The 24,688-nt window shown below is 39.7% G+C and overlaps 1 protein-coding gene across 7 annotated transcripts in view; it reads right to left on the minus strand.

Annotated features, from left to right (window-relative positions):
- ATF7IP2 (activating transcription factor 7 interacting protein 2) overlaps positions 1–24,688 on the minus strand; it is a 59,780-nt gene that overhangs the window by 24,729 nt on the left and 10,363 nt on the right. For all 7 annotated transcript variants that reach the window (XM_043493338.1, XM_038420032.2, XM_043493339.1 and 4 more), the window contains exons 2-4: positions 5,336–6,242; positions 3,078–3,211; positions 99–233 (exon numbers count right to left, since the gene is read on the minus strand). In XM_043493338.1, coding sequence (XP_043349273.1) covers positions 99–233; positions 3,078–3,211; positions 5,336–6,233 — 1,167 coding nt within the window. In that variant the 5' untranslated portion in view covers positions 6,234–6,242. The remainder of the gene's footprint in view (positions 1–98; positions 234–3,077; positions 3,212–5,335; positions 6,243–24,688) is intronic.

A 24,688-nucleotide genomic window follows, 5' to 3' on the forward strand; every position in this document is an offset into this window, starting at 1 on the left:
AGTTATGCACACAATGTAGGTGCAATTCTGAAAATTTAAGACCTTCAGGAACAAATAAATTCACACTTTTAGGATACGCACAATGCAAAGAAACTTACTAGAAATGTAATAGCTATTTCTTCATGTTTTTTTCGACATTGTGTTTGATCAACTCTTCCATTTAAACTTTCCAGTTTATGGTTAAAGACGTCATTATTTAAAATATCCACACGCTTTTGAATCAAGTGTTTGACCTATAATGGAAAAAAAAGCTACATTTCAAATCTAGAAATCATTCATTGCTGAGGTAATGAAAATATACAAATAAATATTTTTTAATTTTAACTAAGTTTTATTTTTTAAAATGTTTATAAATTAAAACTGCTGCACCAATGTTCTGTCAATTACAAATGTAATTCGTAAAATGTAGTATTTTGTGCTTTGGCATTCCCCCTCCCTTACAGCTCACCCAGTCTAGTGCAAGTCAACTGTTTGCAAGGACAATCATGCCTTCTGAATCTTGAGATATGGTTCATACAAAATTAACGATTCTCAATGTGGTGAAGGTAACATATTGTAAATATTTTTCTAGTTCAGAGTTTGCCATGGTTATAGTTGAATCTTATACGGATCTAGAAGAATGGTTCTCAAATTGTTTTCTTGTAGGTGCAATAGACCATCATATTTGGGTCATAATAGAATTTCCCCCCCCTTTTTGTGGGTTGAGGATCAAAAGTACTCAAGGGCTGCTGCTGTTGTTGGGTAAGGAGAATCGATACTGCTCAGTGAGTGAAGCTTGTATTCCTGGAAAATGAGCCTTTTCCCCACAACTACACTTTTACATTATATTAGCTTAGATAAGGCCAGGTTTACACTAAAGAGGTTTGCTGGTATGGCTATTCTGGTAAACCTTCCTTGTGTAGAAGAAGTTTATACCAGCAAAGAAAATGCTTTTGCTGATACAATTTACAGCTTTTACTAACAAAATATGTTATGCTGGCAAAACAATTTTTATGCCAGTATAACTGCGTACACACTAGTGTGTTGCTGGTACAGAAATGTCAAAAAAAATTACACTGACTTTATTATAGTGACAAAAAGTTTCTAGCGTAGACTTGGCCTGAGAATGTTACCATAATAAAGTTTGTGCAGATAGTAAGTCGCTATATTTATGTCGACAGATTAAACATTTGTTTTTGTTACTATTACCAAATTGTAAACTCATCAGCAACATCCTAAACACATGCAGTAGTCACAACAGATAAGTGACAATACAGCAGAGAGAAAGAAAGATAGAGATTTAAATATCTCCTTGATATTCTATTCCAGGACAAAAAAAAATACAATAAAATGGGGTTAAAGCTCAGAGCATGCATCTGGCAAAAATCTGTTACTTACAAGTCCGTGCTGATACCAATTTTAGGACTTCATTTTTCTTTAGATGTTATAGTTGCACAACTATCACAGGAAATAGAATAAAGGCTTATGGAAGACTAATTGCCAGAATCACTGCTTTTCTTTAAGATCAGTACTGAATCAGACAGGAAGTATAGTTTCCTGGAAGTCTTTTCAGTTTCAGATTTCAAAGATTAATAGGCAGTATAACCATAACGAATAAGGTATCTTTGCATCTTCATTTTCCAGTTATGATTATAGCAGTTAGAAATGAGAATTCCACCAGCTATGTCTCATGTCATCTAGTTTTTTCAGTTATGTGGAGAAACAAATGTTACATAAAGCTCAAGGTTTTCAAGCTTTTGCCATTAGAAGCAGCTTTCCTTGCTTTCACCGTTATGCTACATCACACTAGCAAGGCAAAGTGCTCCTCAGCCAGTTTTCCAGCCACAGCTTTGTTGCTTTCACAAATTAATTTGTAAAAACCAACAGTTTCATTCATAGTCTCTCTGTTTTCAGGTTCATACCCCATAATCTCAGGCAGGCAATTTCTATTTTTCTTGTATGTGTTCTGTACCATTCTGAAAAGGGTTCAGTTACTCCCAGAGAGCAGAGAGGCAGAACACACACATTTGAGGTCATATTTTCACATGTAAAGGTCTAACCATTTCTCCAGCAGGAAGAGAACACTATCCCGTTCCCACTGCAACCAATGGCAGGTTCCTATTACATCAATGATGTAAGATTGTGTCCTGAAATCATATGGTATTTGAAACAGGACAACCCATGAAAATAGCCGGAATTCAAACCACAGTTTATGATTTGTATCTGTTTTCTTTGAATTTCATGAGATTGAAAGTGTCAGGTTAAAGTCTGAAATAAGAATTGGTGTGAAATCTTGTCATCACTGAAGTCAATGGGAGTTTTATCACTGATTTAGATGGAACCAGGATTTCACTCTAGGTGTTTAGAAATTGTTTAAATAAATAAATAGGCCTATCATGTTCTGTCTGAGCCACTTAAATTCAAGAGATGACTTCTTCTTGGTGGGAGTCTACAAGAGTTCAAAGTGAGCAACCTAATATATCCTAGGTTCTTTGCTTTAAAGCTCTAGCCCACCAAAATCTAGCAGCTAACATGGGCACATTCAACCAAAACACGAATGAAATATAAAGAAAGATAAAACTTTCAGTTAGCAACTCTAATGGGAATGAAGTCACAGCTCTAATCAATTCTGATCACAATTTTTATCTTCTGGAAGGTAGGACTGTGCCAATTTGTCTAAGATATTTTAACAAGTGAAAGAGGAAACCAGCTATCTGAAGTGTTGTCAGGTTACTCAAGAAGTTGAGTAAACACCGAGTTTAAATGAATGTTACTTCATCTACTAAGACATGCAAAAATTGGGTGTATTTATAAAGTAATCCATTTTATTTGTCTTTATATGCTAAGGAATAAATTTCAAATCTCCACACTAATGGAGGAACCAATTTAGAATTACTAAAGTTCTTAGTTTCCTCAAACTAATCTGAATTCTGTCTAGAAAGAATTATTCACATTCATAAAAGTTGGCTTAAGTAGTTCAGCACAGCTGACAATTATATCTGAAGTTAACATAAAAAACTACTTTCAACAGGAGAATAACTAAAACATTTAATGCATGAAAGATTTCAGCTTTAAGCATGTAAAATAAAGCAAGTTACCTTTCCCAAAAATTTTTCCTCTTTTTCTGACACTGTACAAATATTCTCTTTTTTGTTTTCATCAGAAGTTTTGAAGCGTTTACAGTGACTGTCTTCCTTGCTTTCTGAACATACCCTCTTCCTTTGAGCATTGTCTTAGAAAAAAAAATGACAAACATTTACCTCACAAATTAATTTTCTTAACAGTGCTATGTGAAGAAACAAACTTATCATTAATACCTTGGTAAAGTATAGGACCATTCAAAGCAGAGGTTAAATTTGTAAATGTGGTTCTATTCCTTAATTACATTACACCATAGCTTGGTCTTGGCATCAAGTGGGAAGAAGAGTCTTGCTACTTTTTTGTGGGAGTGAGGGGGAAAAACCATGAGCCCAAGTAAAATGGAAAAGACAAAGTCACTGACAGGGTGCCAACCAGCCACATTTCCATAGCCAAGTGTGCCAAAATCATTTTTAAATTCTCAGGATGCCTTGCACTGGGACAACTGCCAGGAGTGTGCTACATCTCCCTTTCCCTAGTAGTGATAACATGCCGTCTGCTACTCCCTAGAGACAAACAATTGAGAGAGAAGAAAATAGGTAGAGAAGGGCCACTTCAGGTGACCAAAGGCTTTTTTCCTGCATTACCTCAGATATGTGACAGTCAGCCTGTTAGCTGTGTTGGTCCCAGAATATAAGGGAGACAAGATGGATGAGGCAATATCTTTTTATTGGACCAACTTTTGTTGATGACAGAGACAAGCTTTCGAGCTTATACATAGGTCTTCAGGCGTAAGAAACTTACTCAGGCATGGCTACACTGGAAACTCCAAAGCACTGTTGCGGCATATGTTTGAACTGCGACTATGGTTGCGCGCGAGCGCTGGGAGAGAGCTCTCCCAGCACTCCTGGTAATCTACCTCCACGAGAGGATTAGCTCCGAGCACTGGCAGCATGGCTCCCAGCACTCGGAGCCCGTTTACACTAGCGCTTTAAAGCGCTCCGACTTGCTACGCTCAGGGGGGTGATTTTTCACCCCCCTGAGCCAGCAAGTTAGAGCGCTATAAAATGTAAGTATAGCCAAGCCCTCAGTGTCACAGCTAAATACATGATGGAACAGACTGTTTAGTTTAAGTAGTAAACACACATTTCAAGGGACCATTTAAGGTGAAGTGGTCCATTAACACCCCTTCAGTCATAGGGAGGAAATGGGGGGGGGGGAGAAGGAGTTGGAAGGTTGTTAGTGGGTTACAACAATCTATAAACTCTCTATTTTTGTTTTTCCCAGGGTAAACAAGACTCTCTAACCATGTTTGTGGACCAGCCAAACGAGTTACCTCATCCTCCCAGCTGTTTGTTTAGTACCCTATAGAGTGTACTGCCCAATAGGTTATTATTAATTCTGCTCTGTGTAGTGTCCTCCAACCACCTTACAATTGCCGAAGCACTTTCAGACAAATGCCCAAATTTTCCCAGAATGCACCCATGCGAACATAGCAAAGCAGTGAGCTAGATGCAGATGTACAAACAAGATTGTGATGACAGAAAAGTTGCTATGTGGATACAAAACTAAGTCATGTTATTTGTAACTTGTTAAGAGGGCAATGCCCCTAACTGTCCTCTTAACTGGTTACCCTCTCCCTCCCCCACCCCCCAAAAAAAATTTGAAATGGCAGCTGTGGAGGTGGCTTTAGTTTCACCTGAAAAAAATTTCCAAATAAGGATCACATAAAAACTTTCAGTGGACGACGATAGAGGATCTAATATTGATGGCCATAGGGCCTGAGGGAATCTTGAGCACAGCCAGTAGGAGTCATTATAGTTGTGAAACAACTGTTAAGCTGTTCTAGGAATTCCATTAGTTACCTATTCTGTACAAGCCCCAGAGATCCAAGCAGGAAAGCCAACAGTTCATGAGGCTTCTTTATTCAAAACTTCTGCACAGAGCACCCTAACACAATCAGGGTTTAGTCACAATTAGTTGACAATACTTCAACGCCATTTATCCTGGTCTGTGTGTTCAGCATCATGTCAGCTAACATGGTTGTTGATAAACATGTTCAGACATGGTAACATTTCATAGTATAGGCCAGACCCAAGCAGACAGGGTGAACTGGAAACGATATAGTAAAACTGTTTGGCCATGAGAGGCAATGTGCAACTTGCAAAGGTTTAAAACAAAAAAAGAAAAAGAGGTGCCTATGAAGTTGATTAGGCAGGATCACTTAACAGTTAGAAACAGTCAAATTTATAGATCATTAGAAGAAGAGAGCGCTTACCAATACTATATTCAGGTGATGTATCCTGCAGCATAACAGTAGCTTCCACATCTGGTAAAATATTTGGACTACCATTTCCATGGGATGTTTTACTCTCTAAAACATCAGCTATTCTATCTATCCCAGGCAGTGTGGGGGAAACTGAATGAGTAAGGTTATATTTGTGCTTCACATCATTTGAATCAGATATCGTGTCTACCTTCTTTAATGTGGGAATAACCTCTTCTATTGTACTATCTCTTTCTGTTGTTGTGTCTATCTTTTCTAAAATAGGAATAATCTTGTTAGTTCTTTTTTCATCCCAATAATCACTGTTAACTGGATCTTCTAAACAAGCACTCTCTTTTAACTGGTCAACAGGTAGGTTATTTGGTTTTGAATACAAATGCACTTCAATTGGCTTAGAGGATGGTGTATTTAGTTCATTTTCATACCATTTATGCAGTATATCTTGTAAACACCCAGCATTTAGAAACTGTTTTGCATCAGAATTTGTGTTACAAGATTTCTCATGGGGAGGCTCTTGGGATTCTTCTTGACAGTTTTGATCCAAATTTTTGTCATAAGAACATTGTTTTACTTCATTTACTTTTGAGTCAACACTGAACCCCTGTATTGAGGCTGTTAATTTTTGAGGTAACATTTCACTTTTTTCAGGGAACATATCTGTTTTTGATTCAGTTAGTGAGCTTCCTTTAACAGAATCATTACTTCTGCAGTTTATGTCCACAGTATTTAACTGAACATGGTGAACCTCAGTATGCAAGCCGTTCAAAATCTTTTCTTGTCCTGAAATACTCTTTATTTTACTCAGCATTTCCACTTGTTTTCGACTACTTGGAGTCATTGTTTTTCTTGCTCTCAAAGGCTTGTGGATGATTGTATTTGAATTCTCCATCTTTCATGCCTTAAAATAAGAAAAACAAAAAAACAATTTTAAAAAACAAGAATCAATCCTCTATCCAATGTCAACCTGAAGCCACAGGGAGACTTCTGGCAGTTCCAGCAGTAAGCACAATAGCCAGTTCTACAGTACTGTTCATATTTGGTGCAAAGGAACTATCTCCCAGCTCTTTCAACATCTAAGTGAAAAGAGAAGCTGGATGAAAAGCAGCAGGCTATACTTAAACCCAGGTAAGTACACAGTGATGCTAGTAGGAAGAGAGAAGCGCTTTGAAGAATGTGACACTCTGCAATATCCCCCCATTATGAAGGCCATCTGCCCCCAGATTTTTAAATCAGTCCACAAGCTATGATTTATTACTCTTCAATGCTACTGGATGCCCAAACAGCTGCACTGGCAAAAGTATATTTCCATCTGTAAGTGGTTGGGAACTTTTATCCCATCCTATTGGATGCCACGTTGATCCATATAGTCAGAAGCTCCAGGCTTAAATACTCAGTGCATGCCCTACAGCACAGACCTCTCTGATCAAGCTCCTAGGCTTCAATCTCTAAACTGGCTGCCCACTGAATATAGTCTAGTTCAAAGTCTTTGACCTGATATTCAAAGCCATCCAGAAAATTGGCCCTAGCTATCTAAAATATCACTTCTCCCTCCATGATTATGGACCTCCGAGGACAGCTACATTTCCTTGGAGCAATGGAACTGTGAGCCTTGTGAGCCTGAGACACAGAATTTCATGGGAATATGACCTTCCTAGATGATGGAATTAAATTCCACAGATTACAGCAACCACAGGTGTCATTTCATTTTATGAACAAAACAACTAATTTCTTATATTCACTTTCATTTAATAAGTTTTTCACTCTTTCCATCATCATACTCGCTTGCACGCAAATCTAAAAATCCTTTAAAATAACTACTTTTCTCCTATGATTGGAAAGGGAAAAAAAGTCTTATTTATATATTTAATATATACCTTGCTATCATATGCCACTCAATCTATAATGGTAGTATCACTTCAAACCCAAGTTTAAATCAATATCTTTAAACATTTTCAAAATCATAAATTATGTACTCTGCTTTCAGAATAAAAGTTTTTAGAAATTGATCCTAAGAGCCTACTCATTTCTCCTATGATTTTTGTTGGAAAAAAATTCAGACCTCCCACAACAAATGTGCACAAAGCCAGTAACTGACTTTTGTAATACAGATCAGTTACAAAACATATCAGTCCCCATGTTAAAAGAAAAGCTCAGTTTCCCTGTCCTATGCAACCAATAAAGGCATTACCTGCCTCCAAACCCAGAAAGTCCTATGCTGATACTACAGCCCACCTTATCACTAACATCCACTTTTCTTCTATGTCTGTGAAAACATGCTAGCCAAGTCTGCTGAAAATTAACAATTAGCTACTTAGATCACAGCTGAGATGATCTTGATCATAATACGGAGTGAAGTTTAGTCATACTGAGCCCAATTCCATTGTCCCTATTCTGCTGATCTACAGTAGATGAGGAAAAATCCAGAGTTCTGAATTGATGAGATGTGCCAAACACTACTAGGAAAAAGAATTAAGGCACTAAAGGTTTAGATCCATACACCAGTACAATAATTGTGGCTTGAGGAAAGAAGAAGAAAAAAAAAGCCTTCATCAGTTCTGTGATGAAGTGACAATTTTTGGTACAAAAAACAATGCAGCCCTCTCACTGACAAATCTGCAAGTGTAGTTAAGACCAAAGAGAGACAGCCGCTACTGGAGGTAGAGGACAGTGACACTAGTCATGATGTTGATCATGTTATCAAAGATCAGTAATAGATTTTTTTTAAAAAAGATTTAAATTTACTTAGTAATTAAAGAGACCTCAGATAACTCATCTTAACAGAAAGAGAAGGAGTACTTGTGACACCTTAGAGACTAACAAATTTATTAGAGCATAAGCTTTCGTGAGCTACAGCTCACTTCATCGGATGCATTTGGTGGAAAAAACAGAGGAGAGATTTATATACACACACAGAGAACATGAAACAATGGGTTTATCATACACACTGTAAGGAGAGTGATCACTTAAGGTAAGCCATCACCAACAGCGCGGGGGGGGGGGGGGGGAAGGAGGAAAACCTTTCATGGTGACAAGCAAGGTAGGCTAATTCCAGCAGTTAACAAGAATATCAGAGGAACAGTGGGGGGTGGGATGGGAGGGAGAAATACCATGGGGAAATAGTTTTACTTTGTGTAATGACTCATCCATTCCCAGTCTCTATTCAAGCCTAAGTTAATTGAATCCAGTTTGCAAATTAATTCCAATTCAGCAGTCTCTCGTTGGAGTCTGTTTTTGAAGCTTTTCTGTTGAAGGATAGCCACTCTTAGGTCTGTGATCGAGTGACCAGAGAGAGATTGAAGTGTTCTCCAACTGGTTTTTGAATGTTATAATTCTTGACGTCTGATTTGTGTCCATTCATTCTTTTACGTAGAGACTGTCCAGTTTGGCCAATGTACATGGCAGAGGGGCATTGCTGACACATGATGGCATATATCACATTGGTAGATGTGCAGGTGAACGAGCCTCTGATAGTGTGGCTGATGTGATTAGGCCCTATGATGGTATCCCCTGAATAGGTATGTGGACAGAGTTGGCAACGGGCTTTGTTGCAAGGATAGGTTCCTGGGTTAGTGGTTCTGTTGTGTGGTTGCTGGTGAGTATTTGCTTCAGATTGGGGGGCAGTCTGTAAGCAAGGACTGGCCTGTCTCCCAAGAACTGAGAGAGTGATGGGTCGTCCTTCAGGATAGGTTGTAGATCCTTGATGATGCGTTGGAGAGGTTTTAGTTGGGGGCTGAAGGTGATGGCTAGTGGCATTCTGTTATTTTCTTTGTTGGGCCTGTCCTGTAGTAGGTGACTTCTGGGTACTCTTCTGGCTCTGTCAATCTGTTTCTTCACTTCAGCAGGTGGGTATTGTAGTTGTAGGAATGCATGATAGAGATCTTGTAGGTGTTTGTCTCTGTCTGAGGGGTTGGAGCAAATGCGGTTATATCGTAGAGCTTGGCTGTAGACAATGGATCGAGTGGTATGATCTGGATGAAAGCTAGAGGCATGCAGGTAGGAATAGCGGTCAGTAGGTTTCCGATATAGGGTGGTGTTTATGTGACCATCGCTTATTAGCACCGTAGTGTCCAGGAAGTGGATCTCTTGTGTGGACTGCTCCAGGCTGAGGTTGATGGTGGAATGGAAATTGTTGAAATCCTCAAGAGCTTCGTTTCCATGGGTCCAGATGATGAAGATGTCATCAATGTAGCGCAAGTAGAGTAGGGCCATTAGGGGACGAGAGCTGAGGAAGCGTTGTTCTAAGTCAGCCATAAAAATGTTGGCATACTGTGGGGCCATGCGGGTACCCATCGCAGTGCCGCTGATTTGAAAAACACCATCCTAGCCACTATGGATGTAGAAGCCCTCTACACCAACATTCCACACAAAGATGGACTACAAGCCGTCAGGAACAGTATCCCCGATACCGTCACGGTTAACCTGGTGGCTGAACTTTGTGACTTTGTCCTCACCCATAACTATTTCACATTTGAGGACAATGTATACCTTCAAATCAGCGGCACTGAGATGGGTACCCGCATATGTATATGTAGAACTGAGCATACAGCCAACGACTGTTTGATTCTGACGCTGCCTGGTTGTTATAAGCATATTAAGCCGTAAGTAAACACTAGAGTTATTCAGTTTCAATCTGATTATTTCCTCTTTTTCCATAAAGACATCTCTTATTTTTAGTATATGTTATGGTTTTCAATTACATAATCAAATATCTGTTATTTACTTAGGTCTTATGTCTTTTTGGCAGTTACATCATATTTTGCTAACTTAAGGATTTGTTACTTCTTGTGGTTACTATATTACTAGAAGTATTAACAATTCTTGCAAAGGTTCTATCTTTCTGGCAATCCTAACAAGCTAATATTTTTCTTCTTCTTAGCATAACTGCAGAGCATTATGCAGTCTAACAGACAACCCAGAAGGCCTTCACATCAGGCTTATAGGCCAACAGTCTCAGTCTTGTCACTTTAAATTTATTTATGGTATCAATTAATTATGAGCAAAGAAGCTATAAGTAAGGCATCCATGACTAAATTTCTAACATTATTAAAGTCATATAAAGGTAGCAAATAAAGCATCATAGGACAACAAGTAAGAGGAGCAATCATGGGATAGGAACTATTTGCACCAAGTTGTTGGTTCAATTTAGATTACTGATCAACAAGAAGACATCAAATCCGATTGAGCTTAGTTATCAGTCAGACAGACCAGCACAAACAAAAAGGTAAAAGTTAATACATCACCAACCTGGGGAAAAAGGTTGCAGCTTCACTACTATTCCAGCTTTTTCCTCTCTCTAAGCAGGGTTTCTGTACCAGCTTTTTTACAGTATTTTACTTGCCGCACTTACATTATCAATTCATACACTGTAAAATGTGAAGGTAATATTTCCTATTTGCCAACAAGATGATTCATGTCTGCAGCACATTTCCATTTTATACATGATACAAAGCTCATTTGTGAGTAATTTTCCATGAACTCTATTAGCATAACTACACAAAGCTTTTTGAGAGTCTGGTTCAGATTTGGTACCTACCTTAGTTCCTTCAATTATGTTGTTTACTATAAAATCAACTTCTTATTTCTTCCTTGTGGTTTTGTTTACAGTTTCATAATTTGTTATTTAGGTTGCAGAACCAAAACACATTTTACCCAACAAGCACATTTCTTATTTGTTAGCATGTATGCAGCTAAAATCTATCTTATTTAGCCATAAATGTAAGTCAAGAAAATGAGTCATGCCCTGGATATATTAGCATTTCTTCTATGGTCTATCTTACATAGCCTTTTGACATGACACGTCACATAGTTCTTCTAGATTCTCTTCTTGACATGGTCACAAAAGGTTTGAATATACAGCAACAAAGTTTGTGTTGAATTATTATAGTTTCTTGAAAAAAATGAATTTAACTCACAGCATGGATGCTACCATTACTGTTAGTGCTATCATTCATTTTTCTGATTATGCATATTTAAAGTAGTAACGTATTACTCCCAGTCCTGATCTTAACTATACTCTCTTTTGCAATTAATCTCCCATTTCTGTCAACCACTGAGAACAGGGGCTGTCATTAGTATTAATGTGAGGGCAGAAGAAACTTCTTAAGAGCAATAGGGGCTTCAATTGCCTAGGCACTAATAAAACTAATCACTGTCTCAAATCAATCCCCACTGGCAGACACGATCAGATCTGGTATTTAATAGTCTACAGTACTTTTATTTAATCTTTCCCCAATCATCTGCTGGCCAGGGGCAAATTTCTCTAAAACCCAAGTGTTGTTTGAAAAGCAAGTTTTGCAGATGGCTCTTCCTTCCAATTTGTCACTTGGAAATGAACGGTCTAATCCCACTATCACCCGCCTCCCCATAACCGCATTGGTCGTTGGTCACCATAATTGATGAGCAAGCAACCAATGGTCTCCACCCCAACGACCGTGTCAGTGCTTGAGCCTCCGCGAAGTGTCCATTCCTGTCCATTTTTATTTTGTCAATCCATCTCTTCTTCTCTTCCCATGTACTGTCCCTTGGAAGATCATCTGGCCTATCCAAGATTATCTTGTTACGTGGCCATACCACTTCAACTTGCGCTTCTTCCCAGTCATCAGGAGGTCTTCTGTAACATCATCACGAAACGTGCTGGGTTATATGACATCTTCATCAGTGACGTGGTCAAAGTAGGCGATGCCCAGGATTTTATGGAAGTATTTCATCTCTACTACCTGTATTTTCTGTTCAAGGTCTGCCATAAGGGTCCATGTCTTGCACGCATATAGAAAAATGGAGATGACCAATGTGTGCAGCAGTTTCAGTATGGATTCCAGGGAGATGTTCTTGTTCCTCCAAATCGGCTTTATAGTTTTGCCACTGTTGCAGTTCTTGCCAGAATTTCAGCCTTTGATCCTTCATCAATGATGATTGTCCCCAAATATTTGAACTGTTTCACTGTCTCCAGCTCTTGTCCATTGACAGTGATATGTGAGCTGATCAGCTCATGTTTGTTTGTCATTAGCTTGGCTTTCTCTGCACTGACTTCCATGCCATATTTTGGGGAGGTTTCATCCAATCGTTTCACAAGGTCGGCAAGTTCATCTTCACTACGTGCCAGGCCATCAATGTCATCAGCAAACCGAAGATTTGAAATTGTTCCCCCCCCCAATGCTGACGGTGCACATGTGATCTTCTGGGGCATTATACATTCCAAGTATATGTTCAAAAGTATGGCAGTGGAAAGAAGGCAGCCTTGTCGGACTCCAACAGTGGTGCGAAACCACTCTCCTCTTGTGCTATTAATGAGAACTGCAGTGCTGGCCTTGGCATACAGTTGTTTAATAGTAAGAATAAGCTTATGACCAACTTTTTACTTCTTCATTGTTGCCTAGGGAGCTTCGTGCCATACGCTGTCAAATGCCATCTTGAAGTCAACAAAGACGTGGTAGATGTCCTGCTGTAGTTGTAAGTACTTCTCACATAGAACACGAAGACTGAAAATCTGTTCTGTGATACTTCTTCCAGCACGAAAGCCAGCCTGTTCTTCAGTGATTATATTCTCCGCTTTTGGCTTCAATCTGTTCAATATCTCCTTGGCCAGCTTCATTCCTTTCTTGATCTTTCCGCCAATTGCTCTGTATTTATCAGCTCCCTCCATACTGTTCTTATCTCTCGAGTGTTCTTCTAATGTCACATATTTGTAGTCTTTCATTTGTGACCCAAGGTTTTGTCTTCTTACAGTATTTCCCAAGGATGTCTATTGCTGCCTCACTCATTACAGCGTGGAAATTCTTGGTCATTGTTTCTATGTCTTCCTCTAGAGCAAGCAGTGGAGCAAATTTTCCACCAATCATTGCTTGGAATGACTCAGCAATGCTGCGGTCTCTAAGTCAAACTTGATTCTGGTGAACTTTGACCTGACGATTTTCCTTAGACATAGCCAAAAGTTTAGCATTACAAGGTCATGATCACTTCCAATACCAGCACCAGGGAAGCTCCTTGTTTTGCACCATGATGTAAGCCAATCCGACTGTGATGTAAACCACGCTGATTGTCTGGATGCTTTATGTGCTCCTAATGTGTTGGTAAGAACCAGATTGTTATAGCTGGCAAACTCCAAAAATCTCAGTCCTTTCTCATTGGTTACTGCATTACAGAAAGGGTCACAATACTCTCACCAATCTGCCTGTGCATCAGTACCCACTTTAGCATTATAATCTCCCTGTACAATCAAGATATCTTTCTTGTGTACCTTATCGATGTCTTGGAGCAGATTGTAAAAATATTCAATTTGCTTACTGTCATAGTCTGTTGTAGGCGCGTAGACTTGTACCACTGTGATATTGAACTGTACTGCCTTAAGATGGATGGAAATAAGCCTGCTGGATATTGGGTGGCATTCTAATACCGAATCCTTAATATCTTTATGCACAAGAAATCCTACGCCGTTGACATGTTTGTCCTCTCCACTGTAATAGAGTACATGGCCTTCTGTTAGTGCCTCTCCAAAGTTCTTCCATCTGACTTCAGAGATTCCTAGGAGGTGCCCAAGTACATTGTTCCATTTCGTCTATGAGTTCTTTCAACCTCCCTATTTGTCTCAATATCCTTACATTCCGTGTGACTATGGTAATGTTATCTCTTCCACGGATCCTCTTTGTTGGGGTTACACCAGTAGTATATTTGTTGTGTCCGCCCTGATGGGAGACAGTTGGCACAGTCATTATACACCCGGGCTGCAATCTAGTATGGACATGGTTGACTTGCACTAGACACTGGTGTAAATCACAACAGACTGCTTAAAATGGCCAGGTCCAAACTTATCCAGGCAGCTATGTTCTTGATTATAAATATGATCCTGAAACAGACACCAAGGGTGCTATTATTGCTGAGGAAATATCTGTAGCCGGCCGCGGCCCCATCCATGGCTTGGCCTCCATCCATGGTTTAGCCTTCCCCAGACAGCAACAGCTTCTGCTCCCAGGGAGGAGGGGAAGCCCTTTCCCTTATCTACTCCCCAGTTTTTGCTTTTTCAAATGCAGTCTGTCTGTGTAGACTTCCCGTCATGTCTAAAATTGCAGTTTGCACAGTTTCCTGTCTGAACCACAAACACCAGCCAAAGTCCTCGCTGATACGAGGGGCTTGCTTAAAGCTATATTACTAATTGTATTCATGCTTATGAATATGCAATCAATATGTAAGGAATGAGTGAGATAGTATGAGTGCAAGAAACCAATCACAAGGCTTGAACCGAAATATTACCGTGTAAGGATGATCAAGGTGTATATGGGGCTGTATATAAACCTACTGCAGTAGCGGCCAGAGAGAGAGAGATGTAATCCATGACAGCGAAAACTCAGGACCGGACCAGAAGCAGTAGAGTCCTCCTGCAGAGCTGAAGGGGCTTGGGGACTCTCATCACCTAGCGGTTTGATCTCTGGGAAGCTGGAACCTGGCCAGTCTCAGTCACCTAAGATCAAAAGCAACGTCCGCACCTACAGCCTGTCACCAGTATGCATGGAATGTGTGTGCGAGTATAATTGTGCAAATAAGGAAAGCAAGCAATAAATCAGCCCTCAGCACTGCTTTAATTCAACCTTTGTCTGTGGTTATTTCTTGGCCTGATTCTAGGGAATGGGCAACAATATCTGCATAAACTGTTTAGCCATTCAGAACATCATGATTTTGAGGTTTCATCTGCAGTATACAGTGTGTGTGAAGCATAAGTGGACAAAAGATAAACATTAGCAAATGGAAAATGAATGTAAGAATTTAAAAGCTTGTTGAGCCCTTTCAGTTATGTTACCTGTCCTTGGAACTAGCCAAGGAATGAGCCCCCACAAAAGGTGAACTTGAGCAGCAATGAGGTTTGTTTATTGGCGTGAGCTGAGCTTGTCTAATACAGCTATACTCTCACACACACACACACACACACACACCACATTCCTGCTGACCGGCTGCAGATACGGGCATAGGTGGATTTCAATTTCACAGGTGGCTGAGACTGACCAGGAGACAGCTGCTCAGAGACTGGCCGCAAGGCAACGAGAGCCTCCAAAGTCCGTTCGAATCCACTGGAGGGTTCTACTGCTTCCGGTCCGGTCCTGAGTTTAGCGTGCTGTTACATTTCCTTGTTGGTACCCTTGACCTGGCCACCTGTCTTGAGATTTATATTGCCAAGATAATATCATGGTTCCATAAAAGGCGATATTTATCTCTTTGTTTTGCCATTTGCTGTTACTCACGCTCTCTTACTCATTTCTTACATTAATTGATTACATATTCATAAGCATGAATACAATCAATTATATAGAGCAATGCAGCTTTAAGCAAGCATCTAATATCATTCGGGACTTCCTGCTGCTTGTGACTTTGTAACGGCATAACAGGAAACTGTGCAGACAGCACTCAAAAGAGCAAAGGGGGGGGGCAGGCAGGGAGGGCATGTCTGGCTACAATCAGAGGATAGAGAGTTTCTTATCTACTAATGTGGTTTCTTCAGGACCCTTTAATTCAACAAGCATGAAGTCCCCTCACCAGCAGTGGGAGACATGTTTAAAAATAAGGCTTTTTAAATGCTACTCCAGGGGACTGGTTATCAATAATCCCTGACTGGAACTTCACAAGAAATAGCAATATAACCCTTCTGCCAATTGTCATTAGCAGAAATAAGGTTCATGTGCTATCCAGGAGCTATGTTTTAAAATAAATAAAATACTTGGCTTGAGCCCCAACCTAAAAACCTTATTCTTTCCCAGGTATTAGGAATTTAAATTTAACCCCATCACCTTTGCAGCTATTTCTTCCTGCTCACAAGGACTCATGTGAATGGGAATATAAAACCACAAACTATTTTTTTCAAAACAACAAAATTAACATTTAAATAATTAGCCTTTTCATACTAAAAGCCTTATCTGGAAAGTTGAACTGTTGTAGCGTTTGTTCTTTGTGCAGAACATGTCAAAAATCTGTCAAAATATACGGTCTTCCATTGAGGCTTGCCAAATATGAACTGGGTGCTAATTACAGTTACCACAAAAATGTGTCTACAGTCTACTGATATCTGAAATGTTATGTACAAACCTAAATAAGAAAAGATGTGTAAGGGTAATATAAATAGGAGCAAAACTGAGCTCAAAAATGGAACAGAGTGAAGATATAATCACTGCAAGATTGTTCTCCAGATGGTAATTTATTAATTTTTCTGATCTAACTTTCATTAATAAACTAATTAATTCAGGTTATCTGACATCTTATCAATAACCAAAACCTTCAGCAACTTAAAAATAAAATTAGCAAAACCCAAATAGTATATGAAGGGGTATCACTGACCTTACAATCCCAGTTATTAGTTGCCTGGCTTATTGAGGCAGCTCTGGAGTTTCTAATACTGTTAAATCCAACAACTCACTACAGCCTTACCTTAAATCTTAGTTCCTCTGTGCTGCTCACACATTGGACATGTTACCCAGGGTTTTTTTAACACGATACTATCGTATCTTATATTTTCCTACCTCCAGGTGGATTCAGGAAATAAATCAATGGGGACACAGCTCTTCTGTCTGATAAATGATTGGTACAAACAAGAGTGCTTTACCCAAAAAATCTTTTTTATTGAGGCAAAGCACACATCTAAAATAGCAATAGTCTAGAACCAGGGAGAAGATAGGTACACACGCTATGTGGGCAGGGCCGGGAACTCAGACCGGCAGCGGGCTGAGTGGGGCTAGCAGCTGGGACCCTGGCTAACAGGAGCCGGCAGATGGAACCCCAGACCGGCAGCGGGCTGAGCTGCTCAGCCCACTACCAGTCTGCGATCCTGGCCGCCAGCCCTGCTCAGCCCACTGCCAGTTTGAGGTTCTGGCTGCCGGCCCCTTGCCAGCCGGGGTCCCAGCCACATGCCCTGCCCAGCCTGTTGTCGGCCTAGGTGAACTGAACCCTATACTGGCAGTGGGCTGAGCAGGCTGGTGGCGTAAGATCAGCATTTTAATTTAATTTTAAATGAAGCTTCTTAAACATTTTGAAAACCTTGTTTACTTTACATACGACAATAGTTTAGTTACAGTATATATAGACTTAGAGATAGACCTTCTAAAAAACATTAAAAATGTATTACTGGCACGGCACGTGAAACCTTAAATTAAAAGTGAATAAGTGAAGACTCGGCACACCACTTCTGAAAGGTTGCTGACCACTGAGCTAGAGCAACCCAGATATAGTTACCCAAAGTCCAAGATGTTTTGAATGATCAGTGACAGGTTTTTGGTGGCCAGCCTTCCTCCTAGCTGCTGGGGAGTTGGATGTCTGCCTCCTAGCTCATAGAGAAGCTCTCCAAAATTACTCACTCTGACTAATCTTTTTATAGGTTGCTCAAAACAAAGCTAATAACTCACAGGAAAATTGTTAGTTTGCAAGGGGTTACTAACACCAGCAAGCAACTCCCAATCATAAAATCAGCAAAAACTCATAATCAGGAACACCCAGATCCAAGATCAGCCATCCACACTTCCACCCATTCTCATGATTCTTCCAATTTTACTTTCTATCCTCATCAGCAAAACTGCAGCTGCAACTATTTCATATGCTTATATAAACCTCAAGTTATTTCTACCTACATGGTGTCCTCACTTCCAGTTAGTGGCGGCTTGAGTGCACAAAACGTCTATGGCATTGTCAAATCAATTTCTCTTGCAACAGGCAATCCAGTTCCTTCACTTATTATGGTCACTCACTAAAGTATGGTATTGCTTCCCAGGTATGCCAGCTCATTCAATAGCTTCCGGGATGGTCTTCTGCCAAATTTTTTTTTTTTTGGTGGACTTCCTTGCTTTTTCTTTTTTTGAGTGCCCAATTCAATAATTGCTTAGCATGTCTCCCATCTTCCATACAGTGCACATGTCCTGAGCACCCGAGCCTGCTTTCTTTAATAATATTTTCGAACATGTCCTGCTTTGTCAGCTCCCTTACTCTCGTGTTATTTTGTGTTATTTTGTTGTCTTTCTAGGAAATGTGTTGCATCTTTCTCAGCCATTTCTTTTTTTTTTGTTAGCCATGGTCATCAGCAAAGCGTCTACTCCATACAGTAGCATGCTTAGGGATAATCTGACCTTTAGTTTGGTGTGGAAACCTCTGTTTGACCAGATGATTTTCATCCTTCCAAAAGTGGTTTTTGCTTTTCTTAATCTTGTGTTAATATCTTTATGGCAGCCACCTTCAAATGCCATCACACCCACAGAAAGTAGAACTCTGCTAATTTTGTGATTTCTTTTCTATGCATGTCCTCCTTTGCATCTCTTGTCCAGTTTCTTATCTTAATTGTGGTTTTCTCTGCAATTCCTATCAGTCCAATTTTTGCTAGAACTTCCTGTTCTACCTCTGATGTAAGGGCAGTCATTCCGTTCCACGTCACACTTGGTAAAGCAAAGCCTTCAGCAAAGTCAAGGTCATGTAACTCATCTCCACTAACTTTATACCATCCACAATGACTTGTTCCCCACTTCGTCACTAACTCTATTGCTAATACAAAGAGGATTGGTGATAACACACCCTTGTCTAACTCCAGTCACAATGTCGAACCACTCACCTACGCCTATATCTAATCTTATTGTGCATCTACTTCCATCTTATTATGTTTATAAGCTTGTGCAGTATCCCATAGCTTCTAGCAAAATTTGACAGGGTCTCTCTGTGGACACTCTCAAATGTTTTCTTAAAATTGAGAAAGTTGATTAAGATGGGTTTTTGCCAAGCAGTAGGGTTTTTTTGATAATCTGTTAAAGAGCGAATATGTATTCCAAACATGATCTCCTGCATGGAACCAAGCCTGTTCTTCTCATAATATTCAATCCACTGCTTCTTCATTCTATTCAGCATAACAGGAGCCAATACTTTGCCAAAAAAAAGGTGATCTTAGTGCATGAACTGGAGAGGTATTATACTGCTATCTCAATCTTCAGCAATGTCACAATGATGCCATCTTTCCAGTGTTGTACCACTTGTTCTTTCACCCATATTTTGTTAGAGTTTTGTTAGCTACTCAATCAAAACTTCACCTGCTGCCTTTAGTAACTCTTCTTGAATTCTGTCAACCCCAGTAACGTCTCCTAGTTTAAGCCTTTGATGGCTGCTTTAATTTTCATCAGGTGTCATTGGTTCCTCTTCTATTTCTAACTTAGAATTGGCATTTCCTTCAAACCTGTGCATGATCATTAGCTCTGGACAGTTTAAAAACGGAACCAAAATGTACTTTCCAGAGTCCAGCTTGTTCTTCATGCATTTTCAGCATCCGCCTCAGAGTTTCTCATGGACATCACCTGCAATAGTCTGATTTTTCTGGCGAAGTGTTTCATTATTCTGTAGAGCTGCTTGAAGTCTCCCCATTTCTGTGCTGCTTCCTCTGAAATCATTTTTATCTTGCCTGAATCTCTTGTCTTTTTCTCCATATATTGCACCTGCCTCGAACAGTTCTGCCCGTGTCTTGCACTATTACTTTTTCCACCTTCAGTGCTGCCTGTTCATCGATCACTGCCTATGTTCCAGATGTAATCCAAGCATCTTTCTTCTGCACTCTTCAGAGGACCATTACTGTCTCTATACAGTTTTCTCTATACACTGCTGTCTCTATACAGTTTTCTTCCAGTTTGGCCCTCTGTCTTCCACACTTATCAGCCTGGTTCTGTAAAACACTGGAACAGTTCCTAAGTGCAATCTGATCTGCATTTCTTTGACTCTGAACTTATCTACAACACTAAAATATAATGATCTGAACCAACACTGCTGATCTGATGACTGTGACACCCCCCAAAAAAGATTTCATCTCTTAGATATTCACTCATGTTCTATCTTGTTGACAGTTGCATTCACTGGTGATGTCCTTGTGAGACTGTAAAACCTCCTGCTGGAGGAAACTGCCTCCTATATTTAGAATGTTTGTGCCACAGAGATTCATGAGCTGGTTACCATTATCAGTTCAGATGCCTTTTACTGCTGTGCCTATCACTCTTTCCCAATCACCAGAGTTGTTGCCAATTTGTGCACTGAAGTCACCTATCATCAATCTGATGTCATGGTTAGGCATCTCATCCAATACATTCTATGAGCAGGTGCAGCAAGTATCCTTTTCAGTGTCACCTATTGTAAGTGTTGGTGCATAGACAAGGATTGTTGTATATTTGAAAGGTCTTATTTTCAGCTGGCTGGTACTATTCGGTTGTTCAGTGGTTCCCAAGTCAACACAGTCTTCGCTGCAATGTTATGCAGAATAATTCCTACACTTATTTTGTGCATTCTTCCTCATCAATAAAATTATAGCATCATCAGACACCATCTTGCTACTCTCTCACCTTTTCATCTCACTGATGCAAAGTATCAGATGGTATTTTTTCAATTCTCATGTAACATGTGCCAGCTTTCTTATACTATACAAAGTACATATATTCCATGTCCCTATTCTTGTTACAGACTTGGTCTTCAGGATTTGATGTCTCAAGTTCTCAGCTTTCATTGGGATCTGACTACTTGGGTTTTGAGCTCTATCTGCACCTACTCTCAACTTTTGGTTTAACTGAACTGTTTCTGTGCAGTAAGGTTTTACGTAAGTGGGTAGCTAACCCAGCTGCAGAACCCTCCTCTTATCTGGGCTTGGGTCTAGCATTGTTGTTAACAGTGGCAGCTCTTTACAAAGTAAAACACAAATCATCCCAATTCACAAAATACAGAATGGAATGTTATCAAAAGACTGACAACAAAATAGTAGGTAAAAAACCTACAGTAGAATTTTATCTGTATGTTATTAATATACACATTTATAATTTGAACATAAATTAACTTGTCCCTTCATTTCTCTAACATTCAGTAGAAGTCTGTGAGGTCTCAAACAGTTTACTACCTTCAAAATAATGTGCTTAGATTTACTTTATTACAAAATATCAAAATTAAATTGTGCCGTGACTGCCCAATTACTGAATTTTGTGAACAAGGAAGTAAACAAACATGTTCATTTTCTAGGGTTTCCCAGTCAAAGTGCATTAAGAAGATTTTACTATGACATTCTCTGAACCAGCCCTGACATTGAAAACACCAACAGGACTCATACACAACATACAAAGAACTGGGACCCCTGAAAGACTGGTATTAATTAAGCACAATACAGAGGACTGGCTGGCCAAAACTGAAATCCTTGTCAAATCTGTAACAATGTAAAATGATATGTATGAATGCCCAAAGGGCTGCCTTTACAATTTCAGAGAGGTTGGGCATCCCTTTCTCAACCCAAGTTGTGGAGAATGCACTTGAGGAACAATCATCATTGGAAGTCTTTTTTAGTCCATGCAACATAGATTTTTAACGCAATCTAATACTAAAAGACAAGTCTTAGAAGCTGTCTATTCCTTGCATCCAACTGTGACATTCCCCTCTGGTGTTATCTGGACCTGTGATCTGCTAGGTCACTCCAGTCCTTGACTCTGGGATCCAGCCTTACCCTACTCTACTGTAAGAACCCCACTCCTGGGCTGTTCACACAGAGCCTCTGGGATGTAAGCTGTTCACAACTACTTGCAACTGAATGACGCTAGCCAATATCTCCGGTCCCAGAGACAACCCTAGGCACCTCCATTATGCAGTGTCCAGTTATGCTTGCCGGATGCTGCAAACTTATATAAGTTCGTCAATTTAACAATGAAATTGATATGTACTAGGCTTATTATCCCAAGGAGAGCCACTGATACACTTCATACCAAACACACTGCTTCAGGTAGAACAAAAACAAATTTATTAACTATAAAGACAGATTTTAATTGATTACAAGTCAAAACATAAGCCAGATTTGGTCAATGAAATAAAAGCAAAACTCATTCTAAGCTGATCTTAACACTTTCAATGCCCTTACAAATGTAGATGCTTCTCACCACAGGCTGGCTGGCTGCTCTTCAGCCAGGCTCTCCTCTTTGATCAGTGCTTCAGTCGCTTGATGTGGTATCTGCAGGTATAGGTGGAAGAGAGACGAAGAGCATGGCAAACATCTCTTCCTTTTATCATGTCCTTTCCTCCCCCTTGGCTTTGCCCCTTCTCCCCCCCTTTCAGAGTCAGGTGAGTATTACTGAGTCTCTCCGAGCAAGGTTGAGCAATTCCCCTGGCATGGCCTCATGCAGGTGAGTCATTGCATTGTAGCTCCCTTGCTGGACAATGGCTTTTGATGGGTTGTTTGACACCCTGCCCCGGCGTTGGTTACTTTACTAGCTGTTGCCTCTGGGGAGCTGTGGGAGATGGAGACTATCAAATGTTCTAAGGAAGAATTTGCCAATGGAAGATATCAGAATTTGGCAGAACATAAAGCTACCCCACGGGTCATGAGAAACGAAGTAAACAAGACTATAAAAGTTGGGAATTTGGCTACACTACAAAGCTAATAGCATGAGAAGTGACTTCTAGTCTCCAGCACAGCAGAATAATGAAACACTAAGATAAGAACATTGGATAATGAATTGTAAAAAAGATAAACATATATTATATATATATATATATATTATATATATATATATATATATATATATATATATATATATATATATATATATGACTGTATAATCAGAAATAAAATGCTTTTACCAGCAACTGTCTCAGTTGTGCTGCAAGCCGGCCTGCTAACAGCGACAGGGAGCCAATATCTGACTGATTCCCCCAACTTACAGCATGTTTTAGTGACAACCATACTACACAATTCTCATTACTTCATATGCATTAATGATAATATATAGATGGATAGAGAAATGACTCATTAGATCATAACCTTTCCCTGATACATATAAAGCTTATCTTGTAAGGTAAGATCATGATTATATGAAAATGAGGAATATGGGGGTTACAGCACACTCCCCCAAGGTATAGAATGTCACACCAACCCTAAGAAAAACTGGGCAACTATCCTGCAATGCTTTTCAGAAAAGAGGTAGCGTGTTTAGCAGATATACATACAGAGCAGCAATAAGTGGGGCAATACATTCCAGATGTCCTACCAAAGAGGGCTAGGAGGAAAGTCAACTTGCCTATTTGGTTATGTAGGCAGAACTAGGAGCATCATTTATGCCTCAAAGTAAGTGCGATGACAGAGTTCCAAGCTAACAACTGCGTGACAGCCTAGGACATTTGCAAAGTAGACACACAGTTTTCTAAAGTTAATGCATATTAATCACATGGGTGGCCACAAACTGTGTTAGGTGACAACAAATTATTAACTGATTACAAACCCAAAGGAATGAGGTGCTCAACTCCCACTTAATTTCAATGGGGTTTAGGCACCTAAATCCCCTAGCCTACTTTGAAAATCCCAGCCCAAGAAATTGTATCACATTATCCTGAAGACATTCTTTCACATTTTTTCTGTGACAAAGTAATCACATAAAAGGAATGTGGGGCAGAGGAAGGAAATATTATTCTATCTCATGCCATTTTAATTCATGACCTAGTATGAACAGTTTATACCATCTATCAGCAAATCTAGATCACTGCTAGAAAAACAGTCATTTTTTAACATTAGACAGCAAGTTAAGTTTCAAGGAAGAATAAAGATCCAGAGATTCCAAGGATCACCTAGTCTGACCTTCTGTGTAACACTGGCCAGAGAACTTTCTAAAAAATCTGCTCTAAGAATTATTTTTGGAAAAGCATCCAATATTGATTTAAAAAAATGGCCAGCGATGAAGAATCAACCACCACCACTCTTGGTGAACTGTTCCAATGATTAATTACACTCGTTACCCTGAAAATGGATGCAGGGTACCCCCAGAATATAACTAAATCTGTTCATTAGTTATGGGTCTCCAGGGTGACTAAGGAAATACTTGGAAGACACGGATGACTTTCTGAAAAATGACTGACAAAAGCAGTACTCTTTCCACAACAAGGCACCTTTTTATTGGTGCAAACAATAATCCTTGACACAATAACCACCAAAAAACAAATCCCTACACTAAATTAAAGAGAAAAGGAGTACTTGTGGCACCTTAGAGACTAACAAATTTATTAGAGCATAAGCTTTCGTGAGCTACAGCTCACTTCATCGGATGCATTTGGTGGAAAAAACAGAGGAGAGATTTATATACACGTACACAGAGAACATGAAACAATGCGTTTATCATACACACTGTAAGGAGAGTGATCACTTAAGATAAGCCATCACCAGCAGCAGGGGGGGGAAAGGAGGAAAACCTTTAATGGTGACAAGCAGGTAGGCTAATTCCAGCAGTTAACAAGAATATCAGAGGAACAGTGGGGGGTGGGGTGGGAGGGAGAAATACCATGGGGAAATAGTTTTACTTTGTGTAATGACTCATCTATTCCCAGTCTCTATTCAAGCCTAAG

The sequence above is a fragment of the Dermochelys coriacea genome, chromosome 10, assembly GCF_009764565.3.
Source record: "Dermochelys coriacea isolate rDerCor1 chromosome 10, rDerCor1.pri.v4, whole genome shotgun sequence".
Lineage (NCBI taxonomy): Eukaryota > Metazoa > Chordata > Testudines > Dermochelyidae > Dermochelys > Dermochelys coriacea.